The sequence below is a fragment of the Vicugna pacos genome, chromosome 7 (genome assembly GCF_048564905.1).
Source record: "Vicugna pacos chromosome 7, VicPac4, whole genome shotgun sequence".
NCBI lineage: Eukaryota > Metazoa > Chordata > Mammalia > Artiodactyla > Camelidae > Vicugna > Vicugna pacos.
The window spans coordinates 78,552,185-78,575,182 of record NC_132993.1 but is presented as its reverse complement, the minus strand read 5'-3'; the positions used below and the strand labels follow the sequence as shown (position 1 = coordinate 78,575,182).

General features: G+C 42.8%; 2 protein-coding genes across 2 annotated transcripts in view; both read left to right on the top strand.

The window, feature by feature from the left end:
- The window catches only part of NRCAM (neuronal cell adhesion molecule), a 267,174-nt gene extending 256,563 nt beyond the window's left edge, over positions 1-10,611 (top strand). Inside the window, exon 30 of the mRNA XM_072965233.1 lies at positions 8,835-10,611. Coding sequence (XP_072821334.1) covers positions 8,835-9,072 — 238 coding nt within the window. The 3' untranslated portion in view covers positions 9,073-10,611. The remainder of the gene's footprint in view (positions 1-8,834) is intronic.
- Positions 10,612-21,684: 11,073 nt separating this feature from the next.
- The window catches only part of LAMB4 (laminin subunit beta 4), a 107,404-nt gene continuing 106,090 nt past the window's right edge, over positions 21,685-22,998 (top strand). Inside the window, 1 exon segment of the mRNA XM_072964032.1 lies at positions 21,685-21,724. Within this exon segment, the coding sequence (XP_072820133.1) occupies positions 21,685-21,724 (40 nt within the window).

Genomic DNA, 22,998 nt, shown 5'->3' with positions numbered 1-22,998 from the left:
TTTAGAAGATTGGGGTTTTGGTGTTCCAAGAGAATACTTTTGTTAACCAAATACCTTTATATTTTGTCCTTTATTTCTATAAGCCTCTTGATTATATAAAATATAATTCTTTAAATATGCACTGAGCCAGTATTGAGGCTTTTTTTTTTTGGCCAGAAGAAAGGGCTTTTAGGTGAAATAAAATATTTCACTATTGTGATTGCCAGATGACATGTATAGAAGATATGTGTGTTAATTGTTACCTGTCTCTAGAGGTCATTTTTGATATTTCCATGTCAGTATCATGAGAGGCAAAATAATGCCAAGGATAAGAAATGTGAGAACTGGTTGAGAAAAACCATATATTTTTTACAAACCTGGATTAACACCAGTTCCTATGCAGATACAAAGGTTTTGCCTGTGTATCTTGGCACCTCAGCATTTATATTCTGATTTCTCTTTTTCAACAGAGGTGACTGATTGATTTCTCAAACTTTTCAGAATTCTGTATGTTATGATACAGAAGAATGTCTAGTGAGCTTTGTCTGGATGTCAGATGTTGACTTGGAGACTGACAGGTTACGGATACCTCATTTGGCACCCCCACCAGTTCACCCACATGGTTTCATAATGCACTAAAGCAGCCCACAGGTGGCCGCAGCCTAGGGTAGCCGTGGCTTGCACTGGATAAGTTGAAATCTTTGCTGATTTTATTCACTTTTCTACACGTTTCTCCTATAAAGCAGGGGAGCCGAGAATTACTAAAAGACTTCTTATTTTTAGTGTTCCTGTGGCTAGAGTTCGACACAGGATATGCGCACCATTTCCTTCTTTATTGTGATAAAGCTTAATCTTTAATACAGCCTTAAAAATTATGTATTTGCATGAATTGAAAGCAAACCATCGCACTCCATACCTTCTTCCCATGGTAATGGATTTCTGCTCTACATTCTCATGCCCAGATGAATCTGGCAATGTACTGCTCACTCCATGGGTTTCAAATGTCAACTTGCTATTATAATGATATGAAATCGTGATCTGATGTAATGTGACTTTCTCAGGGTAACTCTGCTGCTACACCACTTCAAAAACTTGAGTGAAGTCGAGGTTGAATATGAACTCATTTGGAATCAAGAGACTTAGTTTTACTGTCAGCTCAGCCATTACCCTTGATACTTTTAAATATGGCATTTAATCTAAGTCTCAGTTTTTTTCATCTATAAAGTGATGGGGTTGGCCAAGTATTAGATGATCTCTGAAGGTTTCTAGTTCACTGGTTTCTGTGCTCCTTTACAAACCATCTGCTAATAAGCTTCAATGTGATTTGGGGTTTCGGAGCAGCACATAGCAAGTATTTAGTTCCTGGCCTCATTATCACTGTGTTTACATTTATTTGGTCATATCTATTTGTCTTGGTGCTAATTCATATGTGTTATGTTTGTCGAGTGTTTTCAGATGGCTGTGTTTAGCTTATGCCTTGGGTTTCTCGGAAGAGAAAGACTTTTTTCCTTGGACCTATTAAGTACAAGCAAGAAAGTAAAAACACTTGTCACACATGTAATTCCATTGATCTGGGAGTTACCAAGGAAAATAACGTTCTGACCGGTGTCTTAAACTTGAAACGTAACTCAGTGATTTTTTTTTTTTCACTGATGTTGGAAGTTCATAAGGACAATCCCACAAATGAAATCAGTTCCCAGAACACCCAGTCACCCTTTGCTACAGATGTGGCCTCATCTTGTGACTTCCTGACACGACCTCAGAATTTTTTCCGTTTGGTTTCTTTTCTACTTAAAAAAAAACAAAAACCTTTTAGTTATTTTAGTTGTCACAATTAATGAAAATGGTTCCAGCTCTTAATTACAGAATATTTTTTAACAAATAGATTTAAATGTCATTCTCCTCCTTAAATCCCAAGAGTCCCTTTTCTGCTTTGCACTTTCTGGAAGTTTTGAGCTCTGCATTATTTATTAATTCTTATTCATTTGCATTCTGAAAATAAATAAATATGCTGATCACACACACACACAAAATTAGGACTATTGCCTAAATGTACATGAATTCTGCTTATGATTTGCTCATTCTCCAGTTTGAGGATGAAACCGTTCCTCCATGGTTGGCTCTGAGTCAGAGGGTATTTTATAGTGCAGAGAGGGATGGAACTTAAGTGGCCAAATTTGTTGTGTTTTTTGTATGCTGTAACCTATACCCTCACTCCAACACCCACCCCAAGCAGTTAACCCTCTGGTGGAAGCCTGCAGCTTTGTTTGTTTGTTTGTTTCTTTAATTATACAGACAGTAGGATCTTCATCCTTACTAGCATATAGAAAAATCAGAGAAACAATGCAACCAACCGTGTAAGTATTTTTTTTATTCTTTAGCTCCATTCCTTTAAAAACCAGAATGAACCAAGGTCATAAGCTGTATGATTGTGGTCCTGGAACTCATAGCATAAATGGAGGCTGTTGTCATGGATATCTTGTCACTCACTCAGGTGAACACAACCCTGTCACAAGCCTGGTAACCCATGCTCGTGAGGTTTGGATGGTGTAAAGATGTGTGCATTTGTTACATACTTTAGATTTATTCTGCTCACAGTCATAAACTGCTATATGAGCAATATAAATAATGATGCACTTTTAAAGGGAGTGTTTGGGTCATGAACATCAATAAAACTGTAGCTTGGTTTGGCCGTGGTAGGTGGTGACCGTGGGAAAGTCAGACCCAGTCATCACAGATGTTGCTGCATCTTACTCAGCAGGCATTTAGTGGATCCTGTGTGCACAACCTTGAATGAAATGCTATTGGAAAAAAAAAAAAACCTGAACTCCCTAAAATTCATTCTTAGGGTAAAAAAAAGGAAAGAATGTGTCCCGTTCTTTGACATCATAAAAGTGATTAAGAAGAAATGAAAAAAATGTTAATGTAGGAGTTCTGAAGAATTTCTAAAATGCCTGCTCTCTTTTTTATTGTTATTTCACAGTGAATTCCTTCAACCAGTATTGATTGAGTGCCTACTATATGTGAGGCTGTGAGGATATTAAAACCAATAGAATGTTATCTCACTAGTTTATAGTCTAGTGAGGAATGCAGGGAAGGGAACAATCTGAGCACAGTGTGAAGAGTGCTTTGAAAGGGCAGGCATATAACTCAGGTGCCAAGGGAGCAGGGGCAGGAACAAAGCCAAGTGCATGGCCTTGAAGGAGATGGTATAGAAATCTTCCCAGAGGAGGTAATGCAGGAGCTGAGTTTTGAACATTCCTTTCCACCACACAACTTATATCCATGAATAATCATGGATGTCAGTGTCAAAAATATATTTCATGGCTACATATACTCTTTTATGATGATTTTATGACTTATTTTGAAATGTGTTCAATCGTTGACATTCTAGGCTAACAGTTAACATCTGACACTTCCTGTCCTTCAAAGTTCTCACCAGAATGTGGATGAATTTTTTTTAAGCCTTGAATACTATGTAGCTAAATAAGGGTGTGACTTTTAAATCATCTTCTGTCACTTCTAAATTCCTCTCGTGTGGGAAACCACCCTTTCTCACTTGAAGTTGACCAAAGAGCTTCTCTTGGCACAATGTTCAAAACGGTCTACTTACCCTTTCATTATAAAATCCATCTTTGAGTTGAAAACAAGCAAGTACAGTGCTTCAACCCAGCCTTGTAACCGCTCATCACATCTGGAAATTTCTAAGCGTGTGTGTTACACAAGGTGTTTCTTAGAAAACCGTCTCTGTGAGGCAGGGGTCTGGAGTGGAGATAAGAGGTGTGATGGCGGATGGAAGGACACCAGTCACCTACCAGGCTCTGTGCTGGGGCCACATATCATTTTTTCTCATTTAGCCAGATTCTAATTCCTGAAGTCGGACATTGTATCACACCACTTTTTTAAAAAGTCTTTCGAAGCTCTTGAGCTGCCTTTGAACAGCTTTTCTTCGAAAGACTCTTGGTGGGGAGAGCACCCTCTTCCTTACTTCTCTTCTTTCATGCACAGCCTGTGTTGCTGTAGGTTCTCTCTCCTCCACAGTGGCCACTGAGCTGGAAGGGATGTTTCTCGGGAGCCGCTTCTTGGCTGGCCGTCATTCATAACTCACAGGATTGTGTATGTAAAAATCCAAATGAATCTGCAGGAAAATATTAGAATCCGTAAGAGTTCAGTAATGTCACTTGACACAAAATTAGCAGAAAAGTCAATTATATTTCTTTGTACCAGCAAACAGTTGAAAGGGGGGATTTTTAAGAAGGATTCCAGTTATGACAGCATGAAAATATGATGTAGGAATAAAACCAACAAAAAGATCTCCCTGTTTTTCTATTTCAGGGCCCTGTATTCTATTCCACCAATTAATTTATCTCTGCACCAAAACTACACTGTTTTAATACAATACTTTTGAGTAAATCTTATATCTGATAGGTCAAGTCCTCCAACTTTGTTATTCTTCCTCAAGACTTTTTTAGATAGTCCTGGCCCTTTTCACATACATATACATCTTAGAATCAGCTTGCCAGGATCTGCATAAGACCCTGCTGTGTTTTTATCGGAAATAAATTGAATCTAAAGAGCAATATAAAGAAGATTAACATAATTTACCATGAGTCTTTCTCCATTTATTTAGCTCTTATTTAATAGCTCTGAATATGAGTTTCATTTTTTGTTGGATTTGTTCTTATATACTTTGTGATTTTGTGGTATCATAAATGGAATCCTCTCTAAAATTTCATTTTCCAACTGTTTTCAAGTAAATAAAATTTACTTTTATGCAAATACAGTACCAAGCAACATTACTAAACTTTCTTTTTATTCTAATGTTTGCCTGCAGGTTCCTTTGGATTTTTTAATATACGTAATCGTATCATTTATGAATAATGACAGTTCTTTCTTCTTAATACCATGCCTTCTCTTCTTTTCCTTATCACATTGCTTAGTGCTTCCAATGCAGTTTTGATTAGAAGTGGTAACAGCAGATATCCCTACTGCTAGTTCTGATGTCAAACAGAAAGCTTGCGGCATTCACTATCAGGGCTGGCATCAGCTCAAGGTTTCTTATAGACATTCGTAATCAAGTTAACAAAGATGCTTCTGTTCCTAGTGCATTAAAGTTTTATTGTGAACATGTGTTGGATTTTACTATATACCTTTTTTCTAAATCTACTGAGATGATCATAAAATAGTCTTCTTTTTTTCTGCTAAAATGGTGAGTTATATTGTTTTAGGGCTAAAACAAGCTTGCATTCCTGGAGTAAACACAACCTGGTCATGATATATTATCTTTTTAGCAGATTGCTAAGTTCTATTCACTCGTGATTTCTTTGGGATTTTCTCATCTATGTTCATAAGTGAGATTAGCCTGTAATTTTACCTTCTCAAAGTGTTCTTGTTGGTTTTAGATATCAGTGTTATACTAGACTCAGAAAATGATTGAAGGAGTGGTTCCTCTGACATGTCAGATCTTAACATGTCCAAAACTGAACGACTGACCTTCCAGCCCACACATGCTGCGTTTGGAATTAAGGGTAATTCCGTCCTTCCTGCTGCTCAAACCAAAAATTTTGGTGTTGTCCTTTTCTCTGTTATTCCTTATCCAATCCATCAGAAAATCCTGTTGGTGCTATATTCAAAATATGTCTGTAACGACCCCTTTGTACCACCCCAGTGTGTGCCAGTCTGGCCCAAGTCACAGGCCTCTCACTCGTGGATTACTGCAGTAGTTCCTCTGACCCCCTAGAGCAGGGGTCGGCAAAAGTTTTCTGTAAAAGTTCCAGTAATAAGTATTTTAGATGTTGCAGGCCACTCAGTCTCTGCTGTGGCTGTACAATTGTGTTGTGGTGCAGAAGCAGCCACACACAGCACATGATGAAGGGGCATGGCCTGATTTTGCTGGAGTTTACCAACCCCTGCCCTCTAGGGGAAGCTATTTTTTTTTAATTAAAAAATTATTTTTTAAAGTATAGTTGATTTACAATGCTGTTAGTTTCTGATGTACAGCATAGTGATTCAGTTATACAGACACACACATATATATGTATTGTTTTTCAGGTTCTTTTCCATTTTAGGTTATTACAAGGTATTGAATACAGTTCTCTGTGCTATGCAGTAGGTCCATGCTATTCATCTGTTTTATATATAGTAGCGTGTACCTGCTAATCCCAAACTCTTAATTTATCACCTCCCCCTTACCCTTTGGTAACCATAAGTTTATTTTCTATATGAGTCTGTTTCTGTTTCATAAATAATTCTACCTATGTCATTTTTTTAGATTCCACATATAAGTGATATCATAAGATATTTGTCTTTCTCTGTCTGACTTACTTCACTTAGACTATTCTTAACACTGATGACAGCAACCCTTTGAAAGTGTAAATCGGATCATGTCACTCATTCATTGAAAACCCTCCAATGACTTCCCATCTCTCAGAGTTAAAGACAGAACCCTTAGTGTCCTACAAGGCCCTGATCTAGTTCTGTCACCTCTTTTTACTTTACTTTAATCTCCCCCCTTCTCTCTCTGTGTCTCCCTGTCACTTAGCTCCAGCCTCATCAGTTCCTTCACCATTCCTAAAACAGGCTTGCCCCCACCTCAGGGCATTTGCACTGCTTTTTACTCTGGCCAGAATGGCTCTCCCACCAGCTGCCACCTGGCTTACTCAACTCTTTTAAGTCTTAGATCAGATGTTACTTCTCAGCAAGGCCTCTTCTGGGCATCCTATTTCCATCCCCTCCCCTAACACATTTTTCCTCTCTTTACTCAGCTCTGTATTTTCCATAACACTAATCACCTTCTGATGCACTATATAACTGATTTTTAAAATACGTTGGTTGTTTATTGTCTGTATTTTCACCTGCTAGAAGCAAACTCAGTGAAGTCAGGGTTTTATTCTATTTTGTTTGCTGCTTTATCCCCAATGACTAGAACACTATCTGTCTTAGAGTCAGTACTCAGTAAATATTTATTAGGTATATGGATGGATGGATAGGTGGATGGATGGATGAGTGGATGGATGGATGGGTGGATGCATGGATGCATGGATGCATGGGTAGATCAAAGAAATGCCACAGACTAGAATTTCCTATAGTGTATTCATTGGAACGTTAGTTCTACAAAGTGGAATGATGCTAATAGTTAGAATCCAAGTGATAAAATACTGCTCATTATTGACTTCTTTGGTGGAATTAAGTGTCTGACCAAGTCATGGGCAATATTTCACAGGAAATATTCAAGCAAAGCCTAGACACTAATGATTAAATTCCAAAGACGTACAAGTTATTCTTGCAACAGGTTGGAGACTGGCTAGTATGGCCTCTAAAGGGCTCCAAACACAGTGCATCCCAAGATTCTGTGATACCTCCCCAGTTGTTTGTAGCAATGGTGATCATAACATTTGTTCAGTTTGTGACAAGCGCTTGTGTGTTGCTGAAACAGGTAGTTTTCCATAGTGTATGCCAATGTCACATTAAGCTAGGAATATTTTCCAGTCTTGAGATTTTCTTCTTGGCAAAAAATTGGAGACCTTAGTAGAAATTATTGGCAAAAGAGCCAGAATACTTGCACACCATGAAATATTTGTGTCTTGGCTAGAAAGAAGTTACTGTTTAAAAGAGAAGGAGCAAAAAAGTCTTAGCAAAAAATTCCTACATGACATACTGCAGCTAATGTGGCCTCTCTTTTACTTTAAATTTTTAAATTTTTACTAATATTATTTGGGTTTCCCATGTTTGTCTTGGATTTTTGTCCTTCAAAAGAATTCAAAATATGTAATATCTCATTGCCTTTTTTTTTCTTTTCCTTAACCAAATGTTGCCCGTTAAGGAATAGGTCAGCATGAATACCTAGTTACATGACCGTATGAATGGATGTTCTAAAACACAGTGATTACTTCTGGGTATTGTGCTTTGGGGTTCAACAGGGAAATAAACAAATGTACAGTGAGTGTCCTACAAATTTATATAAAATTACACTCCTCAGATTCCCATCCGACGTGGATCGGCTGCAAAACACGTCTGGGAGAAGGGAGTAGCCAGGTAGCATTGAGAGCAGGAAATGTTTGCTTTTACACTTGGGAACCATTCACACTCTTCAGAATATATTGACCTGCCATTAATAGAACAGATGACGTGCTCTGAAGTTAAATAATGCCTCTTTCCAAATGAATAAATCTTTACCCATTAACTAAAATTCTTACAGAAAAAATAAAATACTGTATACGATCCGTATAAGGATTTTGCTTTTCTTCTTAGGCTATTTTCATTTGTTTCTTCTGCATCCTTTTAATGGAATTTGTAGGTCTCTTGAAAGGTAAGGTTAAAGTTTACAAGTCTGGCCTGCACTCAATAACAGAATTATTGGAAATGCAGGATTGCACTTCATGCTCTGAAAAACAAAAATCCACATTTCACGCTTAACCAAAATCATTCTCCATTCATCGCCAAGGAATCAGAGCGATTACACCTTTTAACATACTAACTTCTCTATTCGCCATAAGCTTTTACACCCTTCCGAATTATATTACAATCGTGATGATTTGCAACTTTTCTTGGTTCTTCCTTTTGTAATGCTTGTGATGACTTCTGAATTGCTTCCCAATCAAGAGCCAGAATCTAGCTTTGACATTGACATGCACAATAAGAAGCCATCCACCTGCCGAAGCCTTCATGATTAAACCATTTCCGCACCTGATTTTCATTCCAACCACATCCCCGTCATTGGAGTCCACCTGACGATTAGATTTGGCTAGAGCAGCTCAGAACTCCAGATGCTTTCTCACCATTTGCATGCATGGTCTTTAAGAGCAAAACGTTTTACCGAAATGCCAGTCTCGATGAAAATGTCTTCTCTTTTCCAGTGATGCTGAAGACCACAAGCCTTTAAAAAAAGGCAGTCGAACACCTTCAGACAGGACTGTGAAAAAAGAAGACAGTGACGATAGCCTAGTTGACTATGGAGAGGGGGTGAACGGCCAGTTCAATGAGGACGGCTCCTTTATCGGACAGTACAGCGGTAAGAAAGAGAAAGAGCCAGCTGAAGGAAACGAAAGTTCCGAGGCACCTTCTCCGGTCAACGCCATGAATTCCTTTGTTTAATTTGTCTGCTCTTTGCCAACATCCCACTTCTCTAGAATGTCTCTCTTAAGCCCTCATTGGTCAGCCTTCTCAGACTGTGAACATAGAGGCAGAAAGTAGACGTTCTGCTGCGTGTTCCTATCATGAGAACAGTTAGAGCGAGAACGTAACTCAGTCAAATGATACGTTAATGTGAAATGCAGTGCAAAGTGCATCCTTCCTTCCTTCCTTCAAGATGGGTATTGTTGATTTCCTCGGACCTGATCAAAGTAACACCATGCCATCCACAGATTGCGTCCTTTCCTCTTCAGGACACAGTTCCATGTGATGCATGAAAAATGCTCCACCTTTCAAGGACATACCTGCGTATCTTATTCAAACATGGGTTGATACTTTGTTTATACTGTCCTCAGCTAAACCCTTAAAAATGAATTCCATTTTCCTTGTCAAGAGTGTTACTGTAGTATCCTCTAGAACTTCAATGTCTTTGTGGACATTGTCGTGAAATTGGTGACTCTATGTCTAGCTGTCATTAGTCTTTTTGGGAGACTGTTAGGAACCGTATGTACAGTATACATGTGCTAAGTGAGATCATTATGACAGTTGCATTTGCCGATGCTCACTGGGACTCTTACCCGCTCTTTGCTCTTGTTACTCAATAGCCTTCTTAATCTTCCAGGTATTACAGCAGTGCAGTGTTCTACTTTTTACATCATCTCTGTATTCAGTGGTTTTCAGGCATAAACAATGCGTATTGCAATGCATTCTGGCATCGGTGCTGTCTTGAAAGCATCAGAAACACATCACTCCCATTAAATTTCACAGATTATTCCAGAAAGCACAGGGCAAGACACAAGCAGTGCCTTCAGACAAGAAGCATTCCACGACAAACTGCCTTCGGTATCGCTCGGTAACAGTCGACTCAGAGTCTTAGATTACTGTCATTGTCTAAAAGTAACTTTTAAAAAGCAGAGTTAATGAAAACTGCAGTGCTGGGGGAAAAAAAAGGAATTGTGAAAATAAAATTCATACAACAGTTTTTATGAGGCATTTTCCCCCCGTATGCATAAAAAGCAAAGCTTTATCACCAGCTGGAACTTGTGACGATTTTGTGGTCTTTTATGATTTTGATTAAAACAAGTCACATTCAGTAAGGAAGATGTCAACTTGGTAGAAAATTAAAAAAAAAAAACAACAAAAACCAGTTATTCCCAAACAAATAGCATACAACAGCATGCCAACAGGAATATATTTTTCTCTATGTCTTTACCTACATGGCAGCTTTGGAAACTCTCTGCAGCATTAAACAATGTGTGTGCAAGTTGCTATGAATGTCTTTCAGAAGCTAAGAGAACTGACAGGGGCCAGTAGTCAAACAGAAATCTGACAAGGCCAATAGTCAAGGCGATTACATCTGCGGTTTCAAAACCAAACCTCTGTGTCCTCCCGTATTTGTAGCAATCTCTATCAAACGGTCTCCTTCCCGGTATGGAATTCGATAACAACCTATGGTTGAAGGAATGCTCGGTTTCATTTGCCAATAAATTTGGTTTCTCATAACTTGCATCAAGTTTAATTTTAAGTAAAGCTTTTTATTGTAGATATTTTGTTGAATTTGTAAATACCCTTACAGCGTAGATGCTGTGTGCTTACGGGTGTAACGTACAGGTAAATGTGCAGAAGGTGTTTATGTTGGACTGTAGGAGACGGTAGCCGGTTAATACAGTGCATGAGATGGGGACGCATTTACTTAAAAGCCTTTGGGTTTTTATTTTTCCTTTTTGCCGTGAAGCTGAAATAGTGAACAGTTTTACCTACTGACAGCAGGCTTCTAGATGAAATCTTCAGAGCTTTGCCTGAGGGGCTCCGGAAGTCCTTTGGTACATGTAGGTAAAGCACACTTTGGAGTAATCCCAGGTAAAGAGGGCCCTAACTAGTTTCCTGTCTCCATATTCGCGGGACAAATATCAGCCTTCCTGATGGAAATACAAAGACAGAACAGGCTGGCCTTGGCACCACAGAGCACAAATTAAAAAGCTCCTTTACATTTGCCCGTGTGTGGGGGGAACCAGTAAAAGTACAGGCTTTACTCTTCCCTTACAGTAGATGCTGAATTTATCTGTGCATGAAGGAATCACTGCTGTAATAGTGCAACAGAGTTCGTATTAAAAATTAAACGTGGATTTAAAAGCCCCTCTCTCTTTCATGATATATCCTGTTCCTAGTGCAGTGTGACAGTCCAAGTCACGGTCTCTGCAGTGGTGCAGGCGGATGTGCCCGGATTTCCGTCCAAAAGTAGCTATCAAACAGCTGTAATCTCTTTGTGATTTTTAGCTTCTTCAAACCTGTGTTTCCTAATGTTTTAAAACAGCATACATTCTGATGTTAGCTCTTAAGAGGCAGAGAAAATTCAACATAAAACTAAACACAGCATACAAGAGAACTCATAAAAGAGGGGCATCTCAAACACTGTCATTCAGAGCAGGAGAAGATGCCACTAGGCTGGAGAGGAGCAGTCTGAGAAGCCGGATGCTGCATCCTTTCCCGAAGCCTGACCTCCGCAGCCGGTTCCTGGCTGCCTGCTGTCAGCCTCTCATCTGCCCGCCTGGACTTCCCCTCTCTGCTGCCACAGCACCTGGATTCCATTGCCTGTCCTGCAGGATGGGACAGTTTGGGCTTCGACGAGTATCACGAATGGGCTCTTCACTCCTTTCTCGACAGCCTGATTCTTCTCAGTGTCTCATTCCTGTCCAGCAAGCAGCCAAGACCTGACTTGTTCCTCCACCTGCCCTTACTCACCTGTCACCTGGTCCCAGCTTTCCACCCATGAGACCTTCTGCTGGCACAGAGCTCCTCTTCCATACACAATTACTTGGGTAGCAACATGGTATAGAAGTCAACTGTCAAATGCTAAAAACCCTATATAGACCCTTGTATTTCTACTACAGACAGTGTTCACTACGGTGCAGCAAGTCAGCATCCGCTGGCCACCCTGTGGGCCAGATTCACAATCCCCATCCTCGGGCCTGCCGTCAGTCACAGCTCTGTTTAGCAACGGGGGCTGGCCCATTGCCAGCTTGACAACAAAAAGCACTGGTCCACGGATGCCTTCTTGTTCAGATGGTTTGTAATGGCCCTGGTTTCCTTTTAATGTCTGAGTTTGGAAATAGCTTGTGGAGGCAAAGGAAAGAAAGGCAAAGAACTGAGAATTCTCACCCAAACTCCTCAAATCTCTTGCTCTCAGGAGGTTTTTACACAAATTACCACCAGAGGGCTCCTGTACTTTGTTCAGTGCAAAAGAAACAGGGAGAACAAAGCTGGAGAAACCACCTTTGAGAATTAGATTGGGGTCCGATAGTTTAGACGATGATTACCTGCTATAACCATGGAGAATGGAGTTTGCAACTTTCTCTGACGAGTTCACGACTTCCAGGAAGTTATGTTTGTGTCACCATGACCCTTGTTAATCTTCCTTTTATTGATTGTGGCCGATCAGTAGGGGGAAGAGTAGGAGGTCTCCTGGCTCCCACTAGACACCCCCTCACTGCTGCAAGCTGGTGGGGGTGAGGGAGGGGTGTGTCCCTAAAATGGTCCCCCTCTTTCTCCAGAGCGTGCCATGTGTCTGTCCCTGGCGGTTTGATGTTTTGTGATTGGATAGCACGAGAGGCATGGTTTAAGCACAGACAGCTTTTATTTTTCACTTGAGAAAAAGCAAGAGAGGGCGAGAATACTACTAGAGTATTTCTATGAAATAAGCAAGCAAAGAGTTCCCAGGTTGAGGCAGAAAGAGATGTACGTTCCAGCTCTGCCGTCAACCAGCCGTGTGGCTGTGTCTCAGTGACCCCGCCACCTGCCACCTCTCCGGGCCTCTGTTTCTTCGACTTTAAAATGACAGAAAGCAGATGACTTCTAATATCCCTTTCTGCTTAAACCCTATGGTTCTTAGGAACCACCACCACCACCAAAAGAATTTGTTTTTTTGAGCACCTGCCGACAGGCAGGCATTCTGCTGAATTGGGAGGGGAGGGATGAGCAAAACCAGATGTGGTTCCTGCTCTCATGGTGCCTGGAGTCTGGGGTGGGAGGACAGACATTAATTAAATAACTACCTGAGTGAATTGTGCTTCCACCGAGATACGCGCTGTGAAGGGAAGGCGGCACGTTCCTCGAGAGGCTGACCTGTGCAGAGTGGTCAGGACACGTCCTTGAGATGCTGGGAGATGGTAGGACAGAGCTCTGCCTCTGGAGCAGTTGCAGGAGCCGGACCATGCTGGATCCTGAGCACAGAAGGATTGGTTTTTATATTTATTCAAGGAGCAGTGGAAAGTGGGGAGTAATTGAAGAGGTTGAAGTAAAGGGTTCTGTGACCAGATCTGTGTTTGGGGAGGAGGTGGAATTCATAGGATTTCATGTAGAGAATGAGCTGGAAGGAGCCATAGAGGTTGGTGAGAAGCCACTTGAAAACTTGTCAGTACTCAGACAAGAGAGGAGAGAAATCAGACCAGATCCTATCACTGGGGCTGGAGAGAGGCGGGTTAATTCTAAAGACATGTAGGAAGGAAACTGATGAGAGTAATAGACTAGCCATGGGAGGTTGAGGGAAAGAGAGGGATCAAAGACGGTGCTTAGATTTCTGACTTGACTCACCAGACATGAGGTTCGCTCGGGTGGGAACATGAGGATAAAACCAGATTTGGGGGTAAGTTATGAGCTTAGGTTAATAAATGAGTTTGAAAAGCCTCGGAGACATCCAAGTGGAAATCACTAGCAGCAGTTGGATATAGGGGCTTAATGCTCAAAAGAAACTTCTAAGATGATAAGTAGTGATTGAGACTATGAGACCCAGGATCAGATTGCCTTAGGAGAAAACAGAGGCCAGAGGGCTGAGGATTATGCCCTATTAAGAAATTCCATATACAGTGGATACAGGGAGGCAGGTGGACCTCCAAAAGAAACCAGTAAACAGAAGCCAGAGGAGCTGGGAAGAAGTAAGCAGAGTGCATCATCTTGGAAGCCAGAGAGACAATTTGAAGAATAGAGAATGATGCACAGTGTCACATAATGCTAAAAAAAAATTGAGCAAAATTAGGATCAGAAAATATTTTTTGGATTTGAACATACGGAGGTCATCTGAGAAAGAGAATAGAGGCCAGCATCATTATAAAGTCATAAAATCGGGAGACCTGCTTATTTTTCTCAGGTGAGCTTGCATCCTCACACTCCACCATGACTATTTCAAACCTTTTCCACTCTCCTCAAACATTCAACCCTACCCCCTCTCCCCACCCAGCCTCACAACAGATCACGTGCTACAGAATGACTGTCCATCACAATTGACAAAAGAAAAAAAAAGTAAAAGCAGAGATGGGAATTCCCTCATCTTCTTGCCAGCAAATCAAAATGCCTGTTTCACTATGCCCCATCCTCTCCCTCTGTCCCTACCTTCTATTAAAATTGGGGATCAGCCCTCCTGCCTGTGTCTGGGAACCCCTCTCCTCCTTGGTGGATTTTTACCCATCTTATCCCTTCTTCTGCTCAGCTGGATGGTCTACTGCTGTTTAAACACCAAGTCTCTCCCTTCTAAAACTAACAGACCTTGGAAACCTTTGATTCCCCTCCCCATTACCCCGTTCAGTTATCATTTTCTCTCCTCCACTTCCTGGTCCAGATGGTTGAAAAGGTTGAAATAATCCCAGGAAAAGAAAATGAGGATAATCAGAGAAGCTACTATTTGCCAGACAATGCAGTCTTTGTTCCTTTGATAGTCATCAAACCTCTTTAGTCTCACTCCGTTTGTCCTAGAGACACTGTCTTTCTTCAGCTGGAACTATTTAGCTATTATCTCAGTGAATGACTCAACAAACTTTTTTTTAAATCGACAACCTATGTGCTTATGTTTGTGTGTGTGCGTGTGTGTGCAGACTCAGCCTGCACATTAGACTCACCTAGGAGCTTTAAAAATCCTCATGCCTGCCCATCCACCAGCATTGTGTCTCTTGTCTGAGATGTAGCCTGTCCATCAGGACTTTTTAAAGCTGCCCACATGGTTCTAATATGCAGCCAAGAATGAGATCAGCGTAAAGAAACGACACATTAACCACAGTCTTGCGTGTGCACTTACTTAATGAACAGTATTTTGAATACATTTCTTCATATAGGTTGATCTCAACTTCTCTTGTATTCTTCCCATTAAAAAAAAAAAACACCACATATCGAAGGAAAACGAATCCCGCATTACTGGTAGGATTAAAAAATGGTGCAGCCACTTTAGAAAACAGCTTGGCAGTTTCTTAAAATGTTACATATAAATTTACCTTATGACCCAGAAATTCCACTCGTTAGGTATAGACCCAAAAGAAATGGGAAAAAAAAAAAGCCCATGCAAAGACTTGTACGTGATGGTTCACAGAAGCATTCATCATAATAGCCAAAGAACAAGCCAGTTGTCCATGAACTGATGAATAAATAAACACAATGTGGTCTAGCCATACAATTAAACAGTCAATCTAGCAGGGTGGATATAGGTCAGTGGTAGAGCACATACATAGCATGCACAAATTCCTAGGTTCAATCCTTGGTGTACACACACACACACACAAAATCAATCCATGCAGTTAAATGGAATACTATTTGGCAATTTTTTTTTACATACAGCATAGGGGGTCCTTGGTAACATTAAGCTAAATTAAGAAGCCAGACACAAAAGACCACACACCGCGTGATTCCATTAACTTGAAATATCCAAAAAAGAAAACCAATAAAGACAGAAAATAGATGAGTGGTTGTCTGGGACTGCAAAGGGGAGCAAGGATTAACTGCACAGTGGCAGGAGGGATTTTACTGGAGTGATGGAAATGTTCTAAAACTGGATCGTGTTGATGATGGCACAACTTGGAAAATTTATTTAAAAAATCATTGAATTGTATACTTAAAACAAGTGAATGAGTGGTTTGTAAGTTATACCTCAATAAAGATGTTAAGAGAAACCATCCCTAGGCTTATGTGTGTCTGAGAGATCAGGGCTGTGTATAAACAAGGCTTGTGATGAGTATGGCACCACATTAGACTCCACTTCCCCTTGTCATCCTCCTGTTTCCTCCAGGAGACCCCACAAGACCACTGGTTCTCAAAGTGTGATTCCTGGAACAGCAGCTTCAGCAGTACTGGCTAGAAATGCAAATTTTTGACCTGTCCCAGATTTAATGAATCAGAAATTTTGGGGGTGGAGACCAGAGTCTGCACTTTAACAAGTATTCTGGGCAGTTCTGATGCAGTCTACTGTGTGGGAACACTGCCCTCAACCCACACGCCAGCATCTCTCCTCTCCCACCTGTACGAAGAGGAGTGAATTATCTATTAAGATTAAAAGAAGAAATGAAGCACTTCGTAATAGTGAAAAAAAAAAACCCTGAAATAACCTAAATGTCCATCATCAGGTAATAAACTTCGTAACATCATACCAATATGTGTACCAATGAAATACGAACCCGCAATGAAGAGAAATAAACTACTGGTATAGGAACTCATTGTGCTGAGTGAAAGAAGCCAAGCAAAAAGTTTTGTTTACCTGAAACGCTGGAACAGGCAGGACTCATCTATGATGACAGAAGGTGTATCAGTGGTTCCATGGGCTGAGGAGTGGGGAGGAATTTACTACACAGGGGCTGAGGGAACTTTTAAGGACGGTGGATGTGGTCTATATTTTGATTATGGTGGTGTTTACAGGGATGTGTTCACTTGTCAAGGCTCAAAACTGTATATGTAAAATGGGTATGTTCTGTTGTGAAAAATTCGACAGAAACCTCAAATTGAGTTGGGAGACCAGCAGGGGGAGCTCTCACGCGCTGTGCTGAAAGCAGAGCCCAACAGGAAGAGGAAAGACTCCTCTTCTTTCCCGGGAGGGACTCAGCCAATGAGAAGCCATGGGCTTCTCCGCCCGCCTCCCAACGCAGGCTATAAAAGCAGGCGGCTTTCGCACCTGTGGTGAGGCGTCGACGTGGCTCGCTGTGGTTGCGCGTCTAGGAGCAGCCCGTATTTGCTGGGGAAATAACTGACAAATCTGTTTTAGGACTACGGTACGTAAGTTATATCAATAACGTTGGTTTTAAAGGGAAATAAAAAAATGGAATTGGGCCTACGTGACCCCTTTCTTGGTTCCCTCTTTCTCTCTGGTCCACCTGGGGCGGGCGTCGGGGCAGGGGTGGGGAGGTGGGGGCCTTTGGCTCTGCGCCCGACGCCATGTGGTAAATGCAGGGAGAGGGGTCAGGACTCAGCCTGACTTCTAGAGGAAGCCGCCTCTCTCCTGCTAGACAGCTGTCTGTCAGGTATCTGAGGGGGCATGTGGGCTCCCGCGGCCTGGGAGACAGTCCCCTGCTAACTTGCGTCTCTGTGTGGCGAGGCCCCCAGTAAGACTTTTCCGAAACCCCGGCTTGCTGGCGTCTCCAGCTCTGCGTCAAAGCATCCTTCTTCTCTTATTTTCTCTCCCAGGCTTTTCGCTACCTCCCTTCCTCCTTCCTGGCATCTCTCCTATTTACTCTCCTTGGGGGGAAAACAGCATGTGTTTCCTAGCTTTGAATTCTCCATCCAAATGAGGTCGCGTTGATACCTCAGAATTAACCTGGTCAAAATTTGTCTTGATTGGTTTTATGCTCTAACTCTTCCCTGCCCGCGTGCACCCAATCTCAGTAAACACCCCACGTTGGCTCACTGGAGGCAAAACCCCAGAAGTGTTTTATCCTCTCCCACCGAACAAACCTAACAGCCAATTCTCTAGCTGTTTCTCAGAATGTGTGTTGAATACAGGCAGCAAGTCTCCCAGTCATCCTGCCTGCCCCTCTTTTTTTTTTTTTTAATTGAAGTGTAGTTGATTCACAATGTTGCGTTAGTTTATGGTGTACATCATAGTGATGCAGTTATACGTATATATTCCTTTTCATGTTCTTTTTCATTATAGGCTATTACAAGGTATTGAAAATAGTTTCCTGTGCTGGACAATAGGATAACAACAACAAGTTTGTTGTTTATTTTATTTATTTACTTTGGGAGGTTTGTCCCTTGGTATCTATTTCATGTAGTAGTTTGTATTTCCTAATCCCAAACTCCCAATTCACCCCCCCCTTTCCCCTTTGGTAACCCCTTTGTTTTCTGTGTCTGTGAACCTGTTTCTGTTTTGTAAATAAATTCATTTGTATCATTGTTTTTAGATTCCACCTGTAAGTGATATCATACGATATTTGTCTTTCTCTGTCTGACTTACTTCACTTAGTATGACAATCTCTAGGCCCCTCTTGCCCTCCTGCAAGCCAAACACCACACAGTAAGGCAAAGTTGGCAGACCTTTTCTGTAAAGGACGCGCTAGCAAACAATTGAGGCTTTGCAAGCCTCGTGGCCTGTGTTGCAGCTACTCAGCTCTGCAGCTGTGGAGGGAAAGCTGCCACAGAAGTTAAGATTTAAAGAACGCGAGATACTTAAACAAGTGGGTGCAGCTGAGTGCCTGTAAAACCTTGCTTACGATAATAGGTGTGTTTTGTGCTGGTCTCAGTCTATCGATAGGATTGCTATTGGCTAGAAACGTCTGGGGCAAGAGTTTGAGCCCATTCAGGAACGACTCACCTGAAAGTAATTTAAGGAGTGTCTCTTTAAAAGGTCATTAAGATGCTCAATGAGCCCAGCTGCCTGAGGGCCTGCCTGGATGGAAGAGCCAAAGAATACTAGGTTGGAGAGGCTCGTGGAGTCTCCTGAGAGGTAAAGTGAGTTCCCTGCTCAGCCAGTAATCTCTGTCCATCCGAAGGGAGCAAGAATAAACAGGAAAGAGATGACTTGTTTGGGAGAGGAATTCTGGGCGGGGGTCACCAAGAGGAGTCCCTTGTAAGTATTGGTGATGGTGACACTGTATCTGGAAGCCCCAGCAGAAGCAGGCAGTGGACCGTGAAAATCAGTGTGCCAGCAGGCTTGTGCTCAGTCTCCTGGGAATGTATCCCCATCTGGATGGCGTCTGCTGTGTGGTTTTGGGAGCAGAGAATGCCCTTGTTTGTCACCACTTCGGCTGCCACTGGAAAGACAGTTCCTCTCCCACTAGGTCAAATCATTAAGGCATGAATTACCCAGTAATCTGAGATTGTCTGGACCCATTTGAGTTGTGGGACAGGCCAGTACCCTGAGACAGAGTGTGGAAGGCTTGGTGAGGGGGTCTACTGTATTGTTGACAGTGGCTTTTTTTTTAATTGAAGTATAGTTGATTTACTATGTTGTGTTAGTTTCAGGTGTACAGCATAGTGATTCAGTCATACATGTATACATATTCTTTTTCGTTATAGGCTATTATAAGATATTGAATATAGTTCCCTGTGCTGGACAATAGAACCTTGTTGTTTATCTGTTTTGTATGTAGTAGTTTGTCTCTGCTAATCCCAAACTCCTGATTTATCCCTCGTCGCCCCTTGTCCCCGAAAATGGCTTCTGATGTGGTACTGTTAGTGTGAGCAGAAATTCGAGCAGCAAAATTAGAAACTGGAGACTCAGCTAATTCCTTCCATATCTGGGCACCCCAGATGGGCTTACCTCATTTGAGAAAATTGCCCCTTAGGTAATGGTCAGACCAAACCACATGGCCATTAGCAACCACCCAAGAGTCTGGAAATGTGGATCTTTGCAAGACCCCTTTGTGTGGCCTCCCTGAGGGCTCAGTGAACAGCTAGGAGCTCCCTCCACTGGGCTGAGACAGGAGCCCTCCCTCACGAGCGAGGTGCCTGAGGCAAGGCGGGTGGAATGCACGTCCTCTAGCTGCATCGTGTCTGGCGGTGGTGCTGCCATCTGCAAAGACCGTCTGCTCCTCCCCCATCCCAGGCAGTTGGTCCCCAGGGGCTCCCCAAGTAGTCACAGTGGAGGAGGTGGAACCCTATCACTTCTCAAGGCTCTGGGGCAAGGGGCTGAGGGTGGGGGAAGCCACGTCCTCCTGTAATTTGGAAAGGCCTTTGAAAGGTAGGTGTGGTAGCCCTATCCCCAAGGCACCATTTCCATTTTACCGAGGAGGCATCAGCAGACACGCATAGCTTCTGCTGGAGTATTTCCAACCCAGGGCACTATAGGAACGTGGGTCTGGAGTAGTACTGGGTCGGGGCTAGTTAGGACCTCAGTTTCTGTAAGAGCCTAAGAGGATGCCCAAAACTGGCACTCAAGGGGAGTATTTTGAGCTGCTGCTGGGGGTAGGTGCTTAGTCCAGAACCCCACAGGAAGCCAGGGAGACTCCCATTCGGTCCAGAGACTCCAGGAGGCATAGTCAGGTGTAGCCAAGGACTCGACTCGGAATGCGGGGTGCAGCCAGGGGAACTAAAGGTCAGGTTTGTTGGACTGTCTGCTGAGCTGTTTTTAAAGCGCACTTTTGGGCTTCATCCCAGTGGGAGGTGGCAGAATCTTGTGGGTATTTGGGGCTTTCTTGAGGGGGGGCTGGTAATTAGGTTCATTTATTTATTCATTTTTATTGGAGGTACTGGGGATTGAACCCAGGACCTCGTTCATGCTAAGCACACCCTCTACCACTGAGCTCTGCCCTCACCGTGGAATCTTGTGTGTGACTGCACAGAGTGGAGAATGAGTGAGAAGCGAGGAATGTGATGCCTACAGAACGTGAAAGGACCTTGCACATGTCACGCCTGAGTGTAAAGCGAGTAGTTGATGTTTGACTCTTGGGAGGGTTTCTCAGCCCTTAGGGGACCAGGTGACGCCCTGGTACTTGACAGATGGGGCTGGGCCTTGGGTCTTGCGAGGGGCAGTTGCACAGCCACGCTGGTGTAGCTGGTTTGTGCTGGTGTGTGAATCTGCCCGCGCCGCTTCCTCAGAGGGACGCTCAGCAGCAGGTCTTCCGTCTGATGCCGAGAACCGCGCTTGCCTGTCGTCCGGCCTCTCAGTCCTGCCCCAGGGGTTATGTACACTTGCAGGACTCGTGCACCATCCCACTGGGAGCCTCATCACGTACATGGGGTCGCTTCCAGCGTGAAAGCAAGTTGGGCCTGGGATTCCTCCGCGATCAGAGCAGAACATCTTAGCGAGGTCAGTCACCTCCAGGGACTCTCCTTCAGCCTGCTGTATGAGCGCGATCAAGCCTGTAATATTAGTAGTTGGAGCCTTAATCCGGGAACCTGAGATTTGAGTTCCGATAGTGCAGAGGCTGCATTCGTTGGTGGTGGCTTCAGGACCAGCCAGCTGGGTATGAAAAGGGGACGTGGTGGGCCTGATGATTGCTGACCCCAGCATATTAAATGGTGGGCATGAGCCTTCAGTGCCCTGCTTAAGTCAATACTGGAGACCATTTACCATCCTGACTGGCGTCCGTTTGGTGGGTCCCACCAGGAAGCCAAGAACCTGGGCTTGTTGCAGGTGGCATGGCATCGTGTCAGGGCCTCCATGCCCACAAGAGGGAAAGAGGAGCCGGGGGGCACCCCTAGAGAAAGCCCTTTGAGGTGAATGGCCCAGCAGTGACACACGAATGAGTTGGTGCACCTTTGATGGTTTTACCTGCGATGCCTTGTATAAGAAGGGCTCCTATTTGGGGAGTTTTGGGAAATTGCCTGGAATCACAGTGACCTGGGCCCTGGTGTCTAATAGGCCAAAAAAACTGCATGTTTACTGTCCCGATGGACTACTGGAGTGGTACAGAGGTGACTGTCCCCAAAGGTAAGGTGGGACAAAGTCCGGGAAGCTGCCAGTCTCCTAGGGTAGGGGCTGAGGGGCCTGCGGGTCCTGGAGGTTAGGGGAGGGGCCAGATGGGTTAGGATGTGGCTGCGTGACAGGGGAATGGACAGCGGAAGGGGGATGTAGTGGGGAGGGCCTGGCGTTCAGAGACTGGGTGTGCAGAGATTAAGGCCAGGAACCCGAGCTGTCGTGATTCGCAGTGGAGGTTTGCCTGTGCAGATGACCACATTCCCACTCGGCTCGGGAAGCTCTGGGAACCTACGTGAGCAAGCTGAACTCCGGCCACATGAAGCTTGGAAAGTCTCTGAGCATGTGAGGACTGGTCCTTAGGTAACCTGGGAACCTTTGACTTCTCAGATGATGAATTCCCTCCTTTGTCCTTCTCAGAGCTCACAGCCTCTGAAGTGCTTTGCCTGCCATGGGCGTTTAGTAGTGAAAGTGACAACCCAACTTCCCCAGACCCACAAGGCAGACCTAGGTGTCTTTCCCTCAGCTCAGCACCCGTTTTCACTGCTTCTGTTTGTGGGTTTCCCTCCAGCCCTAATCTTTTCTGTCTTCTCTGGCTGACAGGAATAAAAAATGTTACAATCCCCTAAAAATAAAAGATACACCATTTTTTTAAGTATGTTGATTTACAATGTTGTGTTAGTTTCTAGTATACAGCATAGTGATTCATATACATTCTTTTTCATATTCTTTTTCATTATAGGTTATCACAAGCTGTTGAATATAGTTCCCTGTGCTGTACAGTAGGACCTTGTTGTTTATCTATTTTATTTATAATATTTGTATCTGCTAATCCCAAACTCCTAATTTATCCCTCCCCCACCCTTTCCCCTTTGGAAAGCATAGTTTTGTTTTCTATGTCTGTGGGTCTCTTTCTGTTTTGTAAATAAGTTCATTTGTATCATTTTTTTTTAGATTCCACATATAGGTGATATCATATGATATTTGTCTTTCTCTGACTTACTTCACTTAGTATGATAATCTCTAGGTCCATCCATGTTGCTACGTATGACATTATTTCATTCTTTTTATGGCTGAGTAGTATTCCATTGTATATATATATACCACAACTTTTTTATCCATTCATCTGTCGATAAACGTTTAGGTTGTTTCTATGTCTTGGGTATTGCTGCTGTGAACACTGGGGTGCACATATCTAGAAAAAAATATACTTTTAAATGATACTGCTGGGTACTATTACAAGAAATAGTACAATAGGGCATGGAGCAGCTGTTCACAGCAACACGGTG